Raw genomic sequence first — 15,039 nt, forward strand, 5'->3', positions numbered from 1 at the left:
TCTAAGATGACTCCCAGATCCTTAATGTGATTCACACGATGTACGTCAACGCCTTCTAGGATATAACTGAATGTAATTGGATGTGTCTTCCGTGAGAACGTGATTACTGAACATTTTGTTGGATTTACAAACCATGCGGTTCAGTTGGCACCAATTAGCAAAAGCGTTGAGTTGGAGTTGGAGAAGGTGGCAGTCAGCGATGGCTCAGATTCGGAGATATATTTTCATGTCATCTGCGAACGACAGTCGTGGACCGTCGAGGACGAAATTGACGTCGTTGATATACACAAGAAATATCAACGGGCCGAGGTGGCTACCTTGCATACCCGAAGTGGCAGGGAACGAAGGAGATCGGCAGTCGTCGATTGCAACTTCCAACTGACGATCAGATAGATAGGATGCGAACCATCGTAGGAGACTGCCAGTTTGGCGATCGCTATAGGATGGTTCAACTTGTCGAAGGCGGCTGATAGGTCAGTGTAGATGACATCTGTTTGCATATGGTCAGTCATACTCTCCGTAATGTACGAGGTGAGTCACAGAAGGTTGGAAGTAGTCGACCGCCCTGCCATGAAACCATGCTGGTATTCGCTCAAGTGCTGCTTGAAGTGAGAGACTAATGGTTCCATAACGACCAACTAGAACAGTTTAGATATGGCACACAACGATGTGATGCCGCGATAGTTGTCGATGTTTCTTTTGCATCCCTCAGCTGATTTCCAGCAGGAAGGAAACACCCCACTGGAGAGGGACATTTCGAACAGAAGACAGAGAGGAGCCACCAGGCTATCGATGTGTTGCTTGAGAAAGACGGAAGGAACTCCGTCAGGTCCAGGCTTAAATGAAGACTTCAGTTGCGAAGCCGACCTAGTTATCATAGCGAGATCGATGTTGATAGCTGCCAAAGATTGACCAGACATTGGACCATTACTGGCTGCTAGAGAAACGTGCTCGTCAGGTAGGTTCTCATCCGAGAATACACTCGCAAACTTAGTGCAGTTGTAGAAGCCTATGATTTATTGAATAGTTTTCAAATGTGACTGGTGAAAAATAAACATTCGTATTACGTCAGGCCAAGGAGGAAGACCCACAGGATGAGGACCAGGCGTAGCTGGGCCAGGAATATCAGGTTCAGCACTACCACAAGAAGCTCGAACTGCAGAAGGAAGAATAACAAAAGTGAAATCCCGAGTTGCAGAAGGACGATTTGGAGAATTGGTTCGAAGATTACAACGCTCGGAAGTTGAGACAGATTTGTAGAGCACAAATGGCGACTCACGACTCATGACTCATGAGCATCCATTTATGACTGTCCTCCATATAAAGGATATTTATTTAAAAATTGGCTGACAACAATTTAAGGATAGGATGACTTGCAAATGCTTTAGATTAGATTATTAATTACTATTGAATAGCCATGAACATCATGGATACACTTGTTGGTAAAGGAAACTTCCTCCACCACGAAGTAGACAATATACGGTTTCCACTCTTTAGCAATGTTCGTACCACCTCTGATAGCGATGGCTATGCTTCCACCTCGTTTGTCTGCTCAGAGCAGCAAATGACGTTCGATAAAATTATTTACTTCATCGTTTTGAATGATTTGCGAGGACTGAACATTCTGCAGAGCGCATTACGCATTCCAACTGAAGACCCTATCTCTTTTCATAACAATGTTCATCCTGTATTCGAGAGGAAAATCATCTGATTTCAAAACAAACGTCCTCCGGTTGCAGCTATCATTCGAAAAGGCGATTTCGATGTTTCGATTTGAATGGTCTGAGGTAACATTCGAACAGAGGACGGTGTTATGGTACAGTGCATCCACGCAACACTTTACAGACATTTAAGTACAGTCAACTTTCGCTCGTTGGGCTAAACCTGTAGCCCACTTAGTGAGAAAGGCTTTTTCAAGCTGAAAATTTGTTGAGGGATACACCGATTGTTTATTATCATCACTATCCTTTAGCAACTATCCAAATTGTTCATACATGAGCCCCTCGAAAAGGAAAAAGCTCTGCCAGAAATGACGTTTGACTTCGATTTGGGTGGGCTACATCCCAACTACGGTGATAGAGGAAATGCTTCACCAAACCCGAGCGTCTGTTCACCATGGAGGTGCGGCTCAAAACCGGCGTCTGTTCTCCATGTTAAGAGCGGCTGATCACCGTCCTAGTGCCAGCGTGGGACTCTAAACAGAGCTGTGCACGATAGTCCCCCGGTGAGACAGAGGGTTGAGGCAGGCCCAACAAGCCGCCCTGGAAAAAAACATAAAGTTGCAAATACTGAAGAAAGAAATATGGATCGGAACAATCGGCACAGACCTACGCGACGAAATAAGGACTACGATTGGAAACTCGGAACATGGAACTGCAAATCGCTCGGCTTCCCGGGTTGCGATAGGTTAATCTATGACGAACTTCAACCACGCAACTTCGAAGTCGTAGCACTGCAGGAACTTTGCTGGACGGGACAAAAGGTATGGAAAAGCGGGCATCGAGCGGCTACTTTCTACCAGAGCTGTGACACCACCAACGAGGAAGGGCCGTTTCTTCAACTACAGTATCATCAACGTGCACTGCCCACACGAAGGGAGACCCGACGACGAGAAAGAAGCGTTCTATGCGCAGCTGGAGCAGGTGTACGACGGCTGTTCGCAACGGGACGTCAAAATCGTCATCGGCGACATAAACGCTCAGGTAGGACGGGAGGCAATGTATAGACCGGCAATCGGGCCAAACAGCCTGCATGCCATATCGAACGACAACGGCCAACACAAAGCCACCTGGTGATCACCTGACCAACACACAGAAAACCAAATCGATCACGTTCTAATCGACGGGAAATTCTTCTCCGACATTATCAACGTCCGCACGTACCGCAGTGCGAACATAGATTCGGACCACTACCTAGTTGCAGTATGTATGCGCTCAAAACTGTCGACGGTGCATAGAACCCGTAGAAGTCGAACGCCGCGACCCAACATAGAGCAACTACGGGACGCCGGAATTGCCCAGGACTATGCGCAGCAGCTGGAAGTTGCACTACCCACGGAAGAGCAGCTTGGCGCAGCTTCTCTTGAAGATGGCTGCAGGGATATCCGTTCCACCATAGGTAGTACTGCTGCAGCGGCCCTAGGTACTGCGATCCCGGACCGAAGAAAGGACTGGTTTGACGGCGAATGCAAACTGTTAGTAGAGGAGAAGAATGCAGCAACACCGCACGAGATTGAATGTGGAGCGATACAGACAAGCGCGGAACAGACAAAACTCGGTTTTCCGAAGGAAGAAGCGTCAGCAGGAAGACCGAGATCGAGAAGCTAAATAGTTCGCGCAAAGGCTACGTGCCGCAAGCCGATATGCGCAAGGACTTGGACGTACGAGTGTGAGGTGATTGAGAGGTGGAAGCAGTACTATGACGAGCACCTCAACGGTGAAGCAGCAGAACACGAAGATGGCACGGCAACATACCTTGGAGCACGCGCAGAAGACGACAGGCTACCGGCCCCTGTTCTTCAAGAAGTTGAGGAGGAGATCGGTCGGCTGAAGAACAACAAAGCAACTGGTGTAGATCAACTACCAAGTGAGCTATTAAAATACGGTGGTGAAGCACTGGGTAATTGCCAAGATTTGGGAGGAGGAGGTTTTACCGGAGGAGTGGATGGAAGGTATGCCCAATCTACAAAAAGGGTGACAAGTTGGATTGCTGCAACTACCGCGCGATCACACTGCTGAGCGCCGCCTACAAGGTACTCTCCCAAATTCTATGCCGCCGCCTGTCACCATTTGCAAGAGAGTTCATGGGGCAATATCAGGTTCTGCAGAAATGCCGCGAATACAGTCCCTTTGAATTTCGAAGGGGGTTACGGCAAGGTCATGAACTTTCGTGTCTGCTATTCAACATCGCGTTAGAAGGTGTGATCAGAAGAGCTAGGATAGACACGAGTGGCACGATCTTCAGGAAGTCCATCCAGCTTCTTGGCTTCGCCGATGACATCGACATCATGGCACGGAACTTTGAGACGATGACGGAAACGTACATCAGACTGAAGGCTGAAGCTAGGCGGATTGGACTTGCCATGAACGTATCAAAGGCAAAATAAATGAAAGGAAGAGGTTCTAGGGAAGACAATGTTAGCCTCCCACCCCGAGTTCAGATTGACCACCGAAAATGATACCAGCAAAGAAATTCAAAGACGCATTATGGCAGGGAATCGGGCCTACTTTGGACTCCGGGGGACGCTTCAGTCGAATAAAATTCGCCGCCGCACAAAGTTGACTGTCTACAAGACGCTGATTAGACCGGTGATCCTCTACGGCCACGAGCCCTGGACTATGCTCGTGGAGGACCAACGCGCTCTTGGTGTTTTCGAACGGAAGGTGTTGCGTACCATCTACGGTGGAGTGCAGATGGATGACGGAACGTGGAGGAGGCGAATGAACCACGAATTGCACCAGCTTCTGGGAAAACCATCCATCGTCCACATTGCAAAAATTGGGCGACTACGGTGGGCTGGGCACGTCGTAAGAATGCCGCACGACGACCCAGTCAAAATGGTTCTAGAAAGCGACCCAACAGGAACAAGAAGAAGAGGCGCGCAGCGGGCAAGGTGGATCGACCAAGTAGAAGGTGACCCGCGGACTCTTCGCAGACTACGAGGCTGGCGAAGTGTGGCGATGGATCGAGTAGAATTGATCAGACCATTATTCCGCAAGGAAAGTGAAATTGCATTCAGAATGCGCCACCTTCATGTCGATCACGATACTAATGTAATCGATCTTTCCTTTACCGATTTCTTTTGAACTGCGTACTGGGTCAAGAAATGCTAAGGAAAAGTAATTTCTTTAGCATTCCCTGTCCCATCCCGTAGCACGTAAAAACGTCATAACTTTTCAGCTGCGTACCAGGCTTATAATGGTAATTCCGAAGAACTTCCAGATTTGGGCGTAATTGCTTTTGTAAACAAACACGTCAATCGCCGATTTCTCACGAATCTCGGGATAAAATTATACCACATGCTAGATAAATTATTCCTCTACCTGTTTGTGCTGTTAATTTTCTAGGCTGAGCTTTTATTCACGAGAAATCGTCAACTGAAGCTTTTTTTTTGACGTAGGACTACGTCTGTGATTTCTATATGGGGGTACACTTTGTGAAAATCGAAAATGGAACATTTAACAAAATTATGAAAGATTTTGAACGTTAATAACTCAGCTGCCCCTGGACCAATTTCAATAATTTTATCACCAATCGATCAGAAATACCTGTTAAATTTAAGACTTCATATTTTTTTTAAATGTCACTATTGAAAATTGTACGAATGTGCAACTGTTGCTATAATAATTAAAATTATCACCGATTGCCTGCGAGCGATTTCTCTAATACAGATTTCAAAGTTGAGTTCCATCCAGTCTCACCAAACGGTGTTTATTCATTCACCGCGTGGTCAGTGATGGTGTTCTCCAGTACACAACGAAAGGCTCCCCGCAAGCAGCGAGCTGCAGCACACATGAGCATCCATAGAAGGAGGAAGAAGCCGCACCGCTATTGATAGGATTCAGTAGCTCTTCGTGAGTCGCTGTGGGCCATCTATGTCAAGCGCGTCATACTAAAGAAGATAAACAGAGAGAACTCCGCTCAAATTCCTATTCCTACACAAAACACAAGCTCCTGCTGTAGTAGTTAACAAATAAGATGTATTATATAGGACCACGTAGTACTACTACCCCATAGGACTGTCCTTTGTAGTTGTTAACAAAAGCAATTACGCCCAAATCTCAAATCACTCCGGAATTGTCATATCCCTAATAAAAACTACCATACAAGAGAGCTTAACCACGTGTTCGGGGTATCATCCAAGACATTTTTGGGATAGTTTACCCATCCGGGATACAGTTCGTTTATGGTATTTATTTATTAGGGATGTCAGAAGAGGGTGCTTTAAATTTTATGGCGTTCGAGAGTAAAAAGCAGGATATGACGATTTTGGTTGAAATGTATGGAGAAATGACACTCTTTCATCCATAGAACTGGTTCAGTATACTCGATTGAGTCAGCACGTGTAGCTTAAACTACAAATAATATCTTTGCTGCATCACAATTAACGTATTGAGATTTTCAATTTGGAAGGTTTACAAGCAAGTTTAACCGGAGCACTACACGGCAAATCTAATGCCAACATTTTAAGAACCCAGAGAAGATCACTCTCTTTCGCTCTCTTTGCATCTTTAGTAAAGTAGCTGACTGAGCCCGCCGCTCCGGTTCGATGGATTTGTGCGGCGAGCTTATGCTAAGCGCGCAGAGCTAATAGTACCTTTATGTTGCTTTTGCTTTCCTGACGACTGAGCTTCACAGAGGCCAATCTGAATCCAAACTATTTTTCACATACCGCTTGTTCACCGCGCAGCCAACAACAGAAGAGCGCAGAGCAGATGATGTTGATGATGATGTTTTTGTTTATTGTTTTGTCCGTCTGGCTTCGGCGCTCAGCCGCCGTGGCCACACAACAAGTGCTATGCTCGTTATTCCGACTGGCTGGATGTATTGGTTTGGTACCTATACTACTTGATCTGCAGCGGCAGAGAGTGCATTGTTCTCGCCGCATTTCATTATGATCGGTGGCGGCGTGTCCGTCCATAACAATCCTATCGCAAAATTATTTATTATTGTGGACCGCCACTCGCCAATTCCAGGCCAGGGAGGGCAAAGCGACGGCAATCCAAATCCATAATGAGGCATGGGAGGTAACGGTGGGGTGGGTGGTGGTGTGTGAGAGAGAGAGCTTGTGGAAATCGATTTCATTGTCAGCAGCAGCAGGGCTCCCCTTTTCGAAGGAATCGCCTGATTTTGTTTGTTCTCTATTTTCCCGTTTAGACGCATGCACTTTTCTTCGGACACCGTGCAACGCATCGTCAGCAGAAAACCCAGTCAGCAAGAATCCAACTCATCAGATTTTTTTTAGTAACAAACCAATCCGGGGATTGCGTGTAGTATTAAGCAACAAAACTGACCATCCATGCATATGCGATTATCACTATGCTTTCTTCACACAGAATATTACACCTCCCGCAGGGAAGCCATCACTTACAATCACACGGTGCCCGGTTCCGCCGGATACGGGCTGCACTTTCCGGCCTGAAAAACGCACTTTTCACTCAGAAACTGTCGCCAATTTCGGAAAAACAAGACACTATTTTCCACTCTTCTTCTTGTGAACGCGAAAACCGAGCCGACGAAGAACCCCGCTAGCAAAAAAGCACAGCAGGAAAAACAAGTTTCAAAAGTCGTCAACGTTTGCTTGCTGCTGCTGCGCTGCGAGGCGAATGACACTTGCACTGGATTCTGGTGCCATTTCACACACTCCCTCGCGTTGCAGGGCAACGGTGACGGATGTGCGTTCTCTTTCACGCTCGTTTGCCGACATGCGAGCGCCGCGGCGCAAGAGTTGGAAATCCGTCTGGGCCGCATCAGTTCTTCAAGATGCAAAGTGTTGCTGCAGGGGTGGGATACAACGAGTGTGCGAATCGGGCTGAAAATATCGACCGCGAACCGGTTCGTTGTATTTTTTGGCGAAGTCTTTGGTTATTTCAAATCAATACAAACAATCAATACGAAACTAACGATTTTAAATTGGCTCACTACTTGACTAGCCTATTGGTCCCAAGCAAATCGATTAACGTAGCCCATTCTAGTCAAAATTCTAATACTACACAATGTTTGTTTTGATTCGCTATGAAAGTTTGACAGATAAAATTAGGGGTTAGTGGATTTTCCTATGTTTCGAGGGGTGAATCGATTAGCTTGGGACCGAAGATAGTACCAGAGTTGAGCCAAAAAGTTGAGCACGTTATTTCGGGACCTTCTAGTTTTAGAGTTACCTCTATGCTAGAAGTCACGAAATAACGTGCTCAACTTTTTGGCTCAGCTTTAGTACTCTCTTCGGTCCTTAGCTAATCGATTCACCCCTCGAAACATGGGTAAATCCCGAGGGGGGCGACACATCTAAATCTCAATTATAGATGCTCAACAAATCTCACACTAGCGAATTAAACTTCGAAAAATATTCTTTCATTTCTCTCATCTACTTGCATCGCGCATCATCTATTTGCAGGAAATCTTCATAATCGACATCAATCTTCTTTCTATCTACTCACCGTGCGCGCAGCTAGCCACAGCAAAACACAATTTTTCCTGCATCGTAGATAGAGTCGCCCCCCTAGGTAAATCCGCTAACCCCCCATTTTATCTGTCAAACTTTCATAGCTTAGGGGCTGTTCATAAACTACGTAGACAGTTTAGGGGGGGGGGTTGACAAATATCCACGACCCATACAAATTTTAAAATTTTTGTATGGACAATTGTCTACGCAGGGGGAGGGGGGGAGTCATGAATCACAAAAATCTGTCTACGTAGTTTATGAACAGCCCCTTATCAAATCAAACATTGTGTAGTACTAGAATTTCGACTTGAATGGGGTACGTTAATCGTTTGCAAACTAAATGAAATAAACAGCAAATTGCATTGATCCGTTCCTATAAATTCCAAAGCAAAAACACTAATGATCTTTTCCCATAAGTGAACACGTACATTGATTAAAAATGAATCTAAAATGCAATTTGTCCATTTGCATTCTATTTATCAATGTTCTTTGATTATGTTCCAAGTGATTGCATCACTTATTTCCAGGAAAATTGACGAATCTCTCGTTTGTTTACATCTACCTATGACACCAGAGCACAGACGTTGAGGATCAAGGGATAATGAACTCTGCACACTGTGCCGAAACACATCACGGCACACTGATCGGCACATTAGGGCACACTTTGTATGTCACAGAAAATAGCATCACTGTTTTATTGTTGACGTTCCTCCAATAGTTGCTTAGGTTTCGCACTTTGATGACAGTCGTTGATCTTTGCTTCAGGTTGAAATTAATAAATCCATTGGAAAGACGATCAGATGCCCGATTAGAAGCCAAACATATAGGGCTTTGCTTGGATATATACTGCAACCAGTATTTCGTCCAATTACCTGCAAGAACTGTTTAAAGTGGGCTATAAATACCAGCGCCAAAATCATCACCACCAAGATGAATCACTAGGTCACTCTCCCCAAAAAACAATTTGAGTTGATTAAAAACTGAACAAGCTAGTTTTCAGCTGAAGAAGTTTATTTATGCCTGAATAAGGTCTTATTCAGCTTTCAATGTTCGTTATGTCTTTTTCAATCAACACGATTGCAACAGTTGCTTGGCTTTTTCCGATAGCGACAATATCGGTAATCACGGTTCACATGGGTCAATTTTACAGGCACTAAGCCGCGGCCAGATACATAGCGTCATGCAAATCAGGCACCTTCCTCCCCGGATGAGCGATATGCGGAGCTACTGGTTGCTCACCCTGTTTGAATAATCAGGATGCGATCAATAAATATTATGACACACACACAAACAAACAATCACGGCGATGTTCACACTTATCTTTACACAAGTTTCTGACGGAAGTTTTACGTCTGTTCTCTATGATGCATCATTGATAACATCGTGCAACAAAATGAGAATTTCGATTGAAAATGAACCTGAACAATCGATTTAGTATACCAGGCTTGATGCCAAGACAAGAGGTTTCTTCTAGGATTCCTTACATGTTTCAATGGGTGTTTAAAATTTAATCTGTGCGTGTCTTGAGAAAATTGCATTTTAATGCTGAAATTCATGTATTTCTTCGCTCCTTTCTACAACCATCATCAATTTTTAGCAGCGACATCTGGCCGCAGTTTTTGTTGCAATTCATCAATTGGAGACGATAGGATCAAGGGCGGGATGTGCTGTCAAATCTTCTTATACGCTAAGATGCACATACCTTAAAGTCGGTAAAATCAACCTAGATACAGTCACACTCCCAGCTTGATGGAGTCACACTCCCGAGTTTGAAATGAGCCGAGCGTAGCATTTTTCTGAGGAGTAGAATGCCTACTGTTAAACCATTCCACTGAGCTTCAGAGCTTATGAGCGAAGGGGAAAAAGAATGAGAGTGAGGTTTGCTGCCATGCATGTTCATGTTTTCTATCACATGCTCTTACTCTCACTCTGGGTGAACTCTGAGCTTCCTGCGTTGAACAAAACAGTCATCGTGAGTCTCGAAAAGCGCACCTCACGTCAAATCATCCTCTCGCATCCTTCTTCCATATTCCTGCCGTTACTCACTCGAGGTGAGGGCTGGCTAAACTCGCAGGACTAGAGTGTTTAAAAACCTCCAGTGAGTTTGAGGAGTTTCAGCAAGTCTGCCTAGATATCGGTAAAAATAAACGATAATCGAACACTAATAAAACTCCACACATTTTTATCCCGACATGAATGCCACGATGATGGTAAAGTGTTGTTAATAAATAATAATAATAATAATAATAATAATAATAATAATAATAATAATAGTAATAATAACACATTTTTATTGACGAATTTCCATGTGAAATTCCACATGATTTTCATGTGACCACACATAAACAGAATCCACCCAGAAGCACACATGAAATTTATGAGTCAAATGAATAGTGTGTGTGGCTTTTATGTGTACACATATTAAGTATGTGTCCGACACATAAATATCATTTGTTGATCACATTGCAAAAATTCATCTGTGGGACACATAAAAACAATCTTTGAAATTTTATCAGTGCAGAAAGTGCACATACCTTAATTATCGGTAATCATGGATTACCCATAATTAACGTTAAAAATGTCCCAGTTATAGTAAAAAATAGCCCTAATAATCAAATACCATAAAAGAACGATAACCCAAGTAGTCGAATTTTTCCGAGGGGGGCGACACATCTAAATCTCAAGTTAAGATGCTCAACAAATCTCACACTAGCGAATCAATCTTCGAAAAATCTTCTTTCATTTGTTTCATCTACTTGCATCGAGCATCATCTTTTTGCAGGAAATCTTCAGAATCGTCATCAATCTTCTTTCTATCTACTCAGCGTGCGCGCAGAGCCTATTTAAAGTAAAAAGTAACAATTTTATCTGTAAAAAATACCGATAAATTTTTACCGATAATTTTAGGTAATCGTAGCTTAGTGTGTATTGAACATCCATCTATGAGATGTCCATATGTAAGGCCTAGCGAATTTTTCATCTCATTCGTTCTCTCACTGTCTATACGGTTGAAAGAGTGTGACGTCAAATTCCGTTATCCATTTAATGAGCCAGAGAACGCAAGAGGTGACAAATTTACTGGGCCTCACCTGTTTATGCTCATTGATTTTCCATGTGTAAATTTGGTTCCAAACATCAACAAAAACCCTCGTTGCATATGGCTTGTTGTCGTTTGGAACCTGTTATGCGAGCTAGGCGACGATTGTTCATATTTGACAGTTATCTCCCCACTTGGTTGAGTTTGCCTAGGGTCTCTTGAGACTGATTTGATAGAGATTTGATTCCACTTGCTTGGGGGAGGCAGCAGGTGATTGAACTGTCAGTGAAAAGACATTAATTGATCGTATAATCACGGTTAACTACAGTGACTCGGTGAATTTAAACGCCTTGATCGCGTTTTCCATTCATTCAAAAGATCAGCAATAACCGATTCAATAACTGGTCACCCTATCCATTTTATTGCAGCCCTGCTGTATTTTCGATACTTTTGACAGCTCTGGTTGTTTTGGTATTCTCGTTTCATCCTCAGTCTTGGGAAAAATGTGTTTTGATTGAATAATCACCGGTTTCCAGTGCGGAAATTGTTCCTACAGAAGTTTAATAATCGACATATAAAGTGAAATTATCGTAATAAAGTGCTAACACACCCAAACATGAACCAAGCCGAAGTGGCCAAGCTGATGTCACAGCTGAAGGTTGCGGTCCGGCCCCGTCATCGCAACTTGAAAAACATCGACGGACCGGAAGGGCGGCTCGACAAGCTTCGCAAAACCGTGACGGCGCTGATCAAACACGAACGGATCGAGCTGAACTACCAGCGAGCGGATGAAGCGCGGGGCTACGCCGAGCGGCTGATCTCCGATGCCATCCGGTACGGGGATTGCCACAAGCCGACGATGGAAATGGCCGACTATTGGCTGACGGAGAAGCAGCTGGTGCACAAGCTATTCAAGGTGCTGGCGCCCAGGTTCGAAGAGTACAAGGTGTCCGCCACGCGGATGTACAAGGCACCGAAAGAATATCCCGGCTGGTATCGGAAGCGGGCGGTACTGGAGCTGCGGGGGAATCCGTATCCTTCGCTGGTGCAGAATTTGTACCAGAATCGGAATTTACTGCACAATGTTTTGCTGGACGAGGCGCGGAAGGATTTCCGCAAGGAAAAGTACGCGGAAATTGCGGCGCAGATTGGCGAGCAAGCGAAGGACACCGCGGAGAGTGAATCGAAGAAATGAGTGAAGTAGATGTAGAGTTTTAAAATAAATAGCGTTATACTTTGAAGCGGTTAAATTTTCATGTTTTACTCCTATTGCCCTTTTTTTCTTCTTATTAATATTCTCGAAAGCGGTTTGCACGTGACCCCACTGTATATTGACTGAGCCTGCTTTCCGGCGGACTTGCTTTTAATTTATGCCAAGGCTTCTAATTGTTTTCTTGGGAGATGTGATTTTTTTTAAAGAAAGAAAAACAATATTCCGACTGCAGCAATGGTGAAGTGGAAACAGAAGGATAGGTCGGTTGGATAGGTCAGTCGTTGTGTTCAGTTAGTGAGAAAGCTATATAGCTATAAGTGTTAATAATGAACAATGGGAGTAAAGTAGCGATTATGCAATTTAGTTGGAACAATGGCCACAGAAGGCAACAGAGAGGCATCGTTGTTTGCAGATGGAGTTTAAGCTGATATTCCTTTTTTCCCCATTCCTAGCTGCCTGATATTTGATTCGAAGAATACTGACCACAAATGGTTACCCTTTGCAGTCAGTATTCTTACTACCAAAAACCAGGTAGCTAGGAATTGGGAAAAAGGAATACCGGCAAAAACTCCATCCGCAACCAACGGTACCTCACTGATGTAATTGTAGTTTAATTGCACCTATATTGTTGTAATGCTACGGATGGGACGAAAGAAAAAAAAAGTATGAAATAAGTGTAGTATATACTACATCCCGGACATTGCCGGAAGAACACTTTGACTGAGTGAAATGTTGCGGAAAGGTCACGACAATAAGGATTTACGTTTCAAAGTTCATGTTGGTTAGTGGTGACGATTGAGGTTTGAAGGAGGTAGTTTGATTATGCAGTTTCAGTTTCATTGGAATGGTAAATCAGAATAATCTTTCAAATCTACTCGATGTTTTTGTTATTGTAGAGCGTTCTCAAATTTCAAAGCTAGGAATGTGCCTGTTCAAATTTAAAATATCCAAAAATATTATCGCGTTCTGGAAAATGAATAATAGCCTACAACATTCAAGTACTCTAACGCAATGTAAAATTTCATCACTTTTGGTGAATTGCATTTATTTTGAACTAGCCCGATTTCAAAGATTGTACGAAGATAATTCATTTATAAGAATATCAACATAAGTAAGGCCATCCTTCGATCAGTGCAAAAAGTTCTATGGTCTTAATCTAAAACTATAGCTCTGATTAAGATTGCATCCCCTAAACGTTGACGATGATAAAACCACAGACAAACAGACATAACACGTGAATGTTTTTCATCGAACACGCATTTAACGGTAAATTTAATATTAATCATGCGCTTAGTTAACGATTTACATAGCTGGAAATGCTTCACGTCAAATATCGGGCTTATGTTTCGGATACACTTGGATAACAAATTTTGAGCATGAGCATTATTTGTATAATAATTAGGAGCATTATACAACAACTATACAAAAACTGTACAAGTGTGACCATGGATGTGCTTATACAAATACAAAATGGTTCACAGTTTATCATACAAGTGTATCCGCGGCATTGTGGTCATTTTATACAATAGATGAGGAGATGAAAGTAACATTTCTGCTGCGAGCTAAGCGAAAAATTCGTTTAGTGTACCAAAGAGAAAGTCAATAAAGATAATTGATCAACGAGGATAGGCCCTTTTCAAATGTTACTAGAGGTTTTATCTATTTTGGGTTGATCTATATCATTAAATGAAATAAAATTAAAATTTTTAGCTAAAGAGCCTGAATTTATAAAGAGATGACATCTTATACATTTGACAGGTCTGCTGCTCGATTGGAATAACTTTTCCTATGACTTTGACCGATAGATAATTCATTGTTCCAATTTTGACAAGTCGTCTCTTTATAAATTCCAAGTCCCCGGCAAGATGACAGATAACCTTAGTTTCACGTACCCACTTGCACATAGTAGATGTCGCTACATAACGTAAACAAAGGGATTGTCCTTCACAGCCGCAACGGCGTTTCGCTATGAGAAACAAAAATTTTGTTTCACCATGAGTGGATGTCAAACCACAGGCAAGAATGCCATATTAAAAGAGCGAATTTATGATTTTCGTGGTGAAATTAAATAAATCCATACATATTGAACCGATTGATTGAGTTTCATCTTATATCATCGAATGGAAATTAAAATACTTTGGTTTCTTCAGTTTTATTTTGCTCTTGATCAGCCTTTAGATTAATGCTTTGAACATAGTTGTGCGCTGAAGGTATACTTTCCCGTGTTTCTCTTACGGGGTAAGTAAAGTAAACGGTTTGTGTTACCGCGAGGCAATTAATTTCAAACCAAAACCAAAAGATACTCACAGTTGCATCCCGTTTGCATAGCCCTAGCTGACGTTGATACCAAGGCCAAGAATATGAAATGAAAAGTAGGGCAAAAGGAGCGAGAGCTCGTTTTACATAATCTAACTGCAGTATTTACTTAGGAACGTTTCTGCGTTCAAGTAGGATAAACACGCCCACGCATGGCATGCTTGCGCATCTAGGTTACGTTTAGCTTTCCCTCTCTGTTTATCCTTAACGAAGGATATAATTATAATGTTTAAACGTTACAAATGTCTCATTCTTATTTGTAGAGCCATATCAGATCTGAGTTACAAAAAGAAATAAACTTACAAGATAACC

At 43.0% G+C, this 15,039-nt stretch overlaps 2 protein-coding genes across 2 annotated transcripts in view; one reads left to right on the forward strand and one right to left on the reverse strand.

Moving 5' to 3' along the window:
* bif (bifocal) overlaps positions 1 to 7,361 on the reverse strand; it is a 270,059-nt gene extending 262,698 nt beyond the window's left edge. Inside the window, exon 1 of the mRNA XM_065225629.1 lies at positions 7,091 to 7,361. The gene's annotated coding sequence lies outside the window, so the exon portion shown is untranslated. The remainder of the gene's footprint in view (positions 1 to 7,090) is intronic.
* A 4,324-nt stretch (positions 7,362 to 11,685) lies between these two features.
* LOC135704149 (large ribosomal subunit protein bL17m-like) lies at positions 11,686 to 12,437 on the forward strand. The gene has a single exon (XM_065225586.1). It carries the CDS (start codon positions 11,815 to 11,817, stop codon positions 12,391 to 12,393), a length of 579 nt encoding a protein of 192 aa, XP_065081658.1. The 5' UTR covers positions 11,686 to 11,814; the 3' UTR covers positions 12,394 to 12,437.
* The last annotated feature ends 2,602 nt before the right edge of the window (positions 12,438 to 15,039 follow it).

The sequence above is a fragment of the Ochlerotatus camptorhynchus genome, unplaced genomic scaffold (genome assembly GCF_037179485.1).
Source record: "Ochlerotatus camptorhynchus isolate MF236.1 unplaced genomic scaffold, CSIRO-AGI_Acam_v1.1 ptg000232l, whole genome shotgun sequence".
In the NCBI taxonomy this organism is placed as follows: domain Eukaryota; kingdom Metazoa; phylum Arthropoda; class Insecta; order Diptera; family Culicidae; genus Ochlerotatus; species Ochlerotatus camptorhynchus.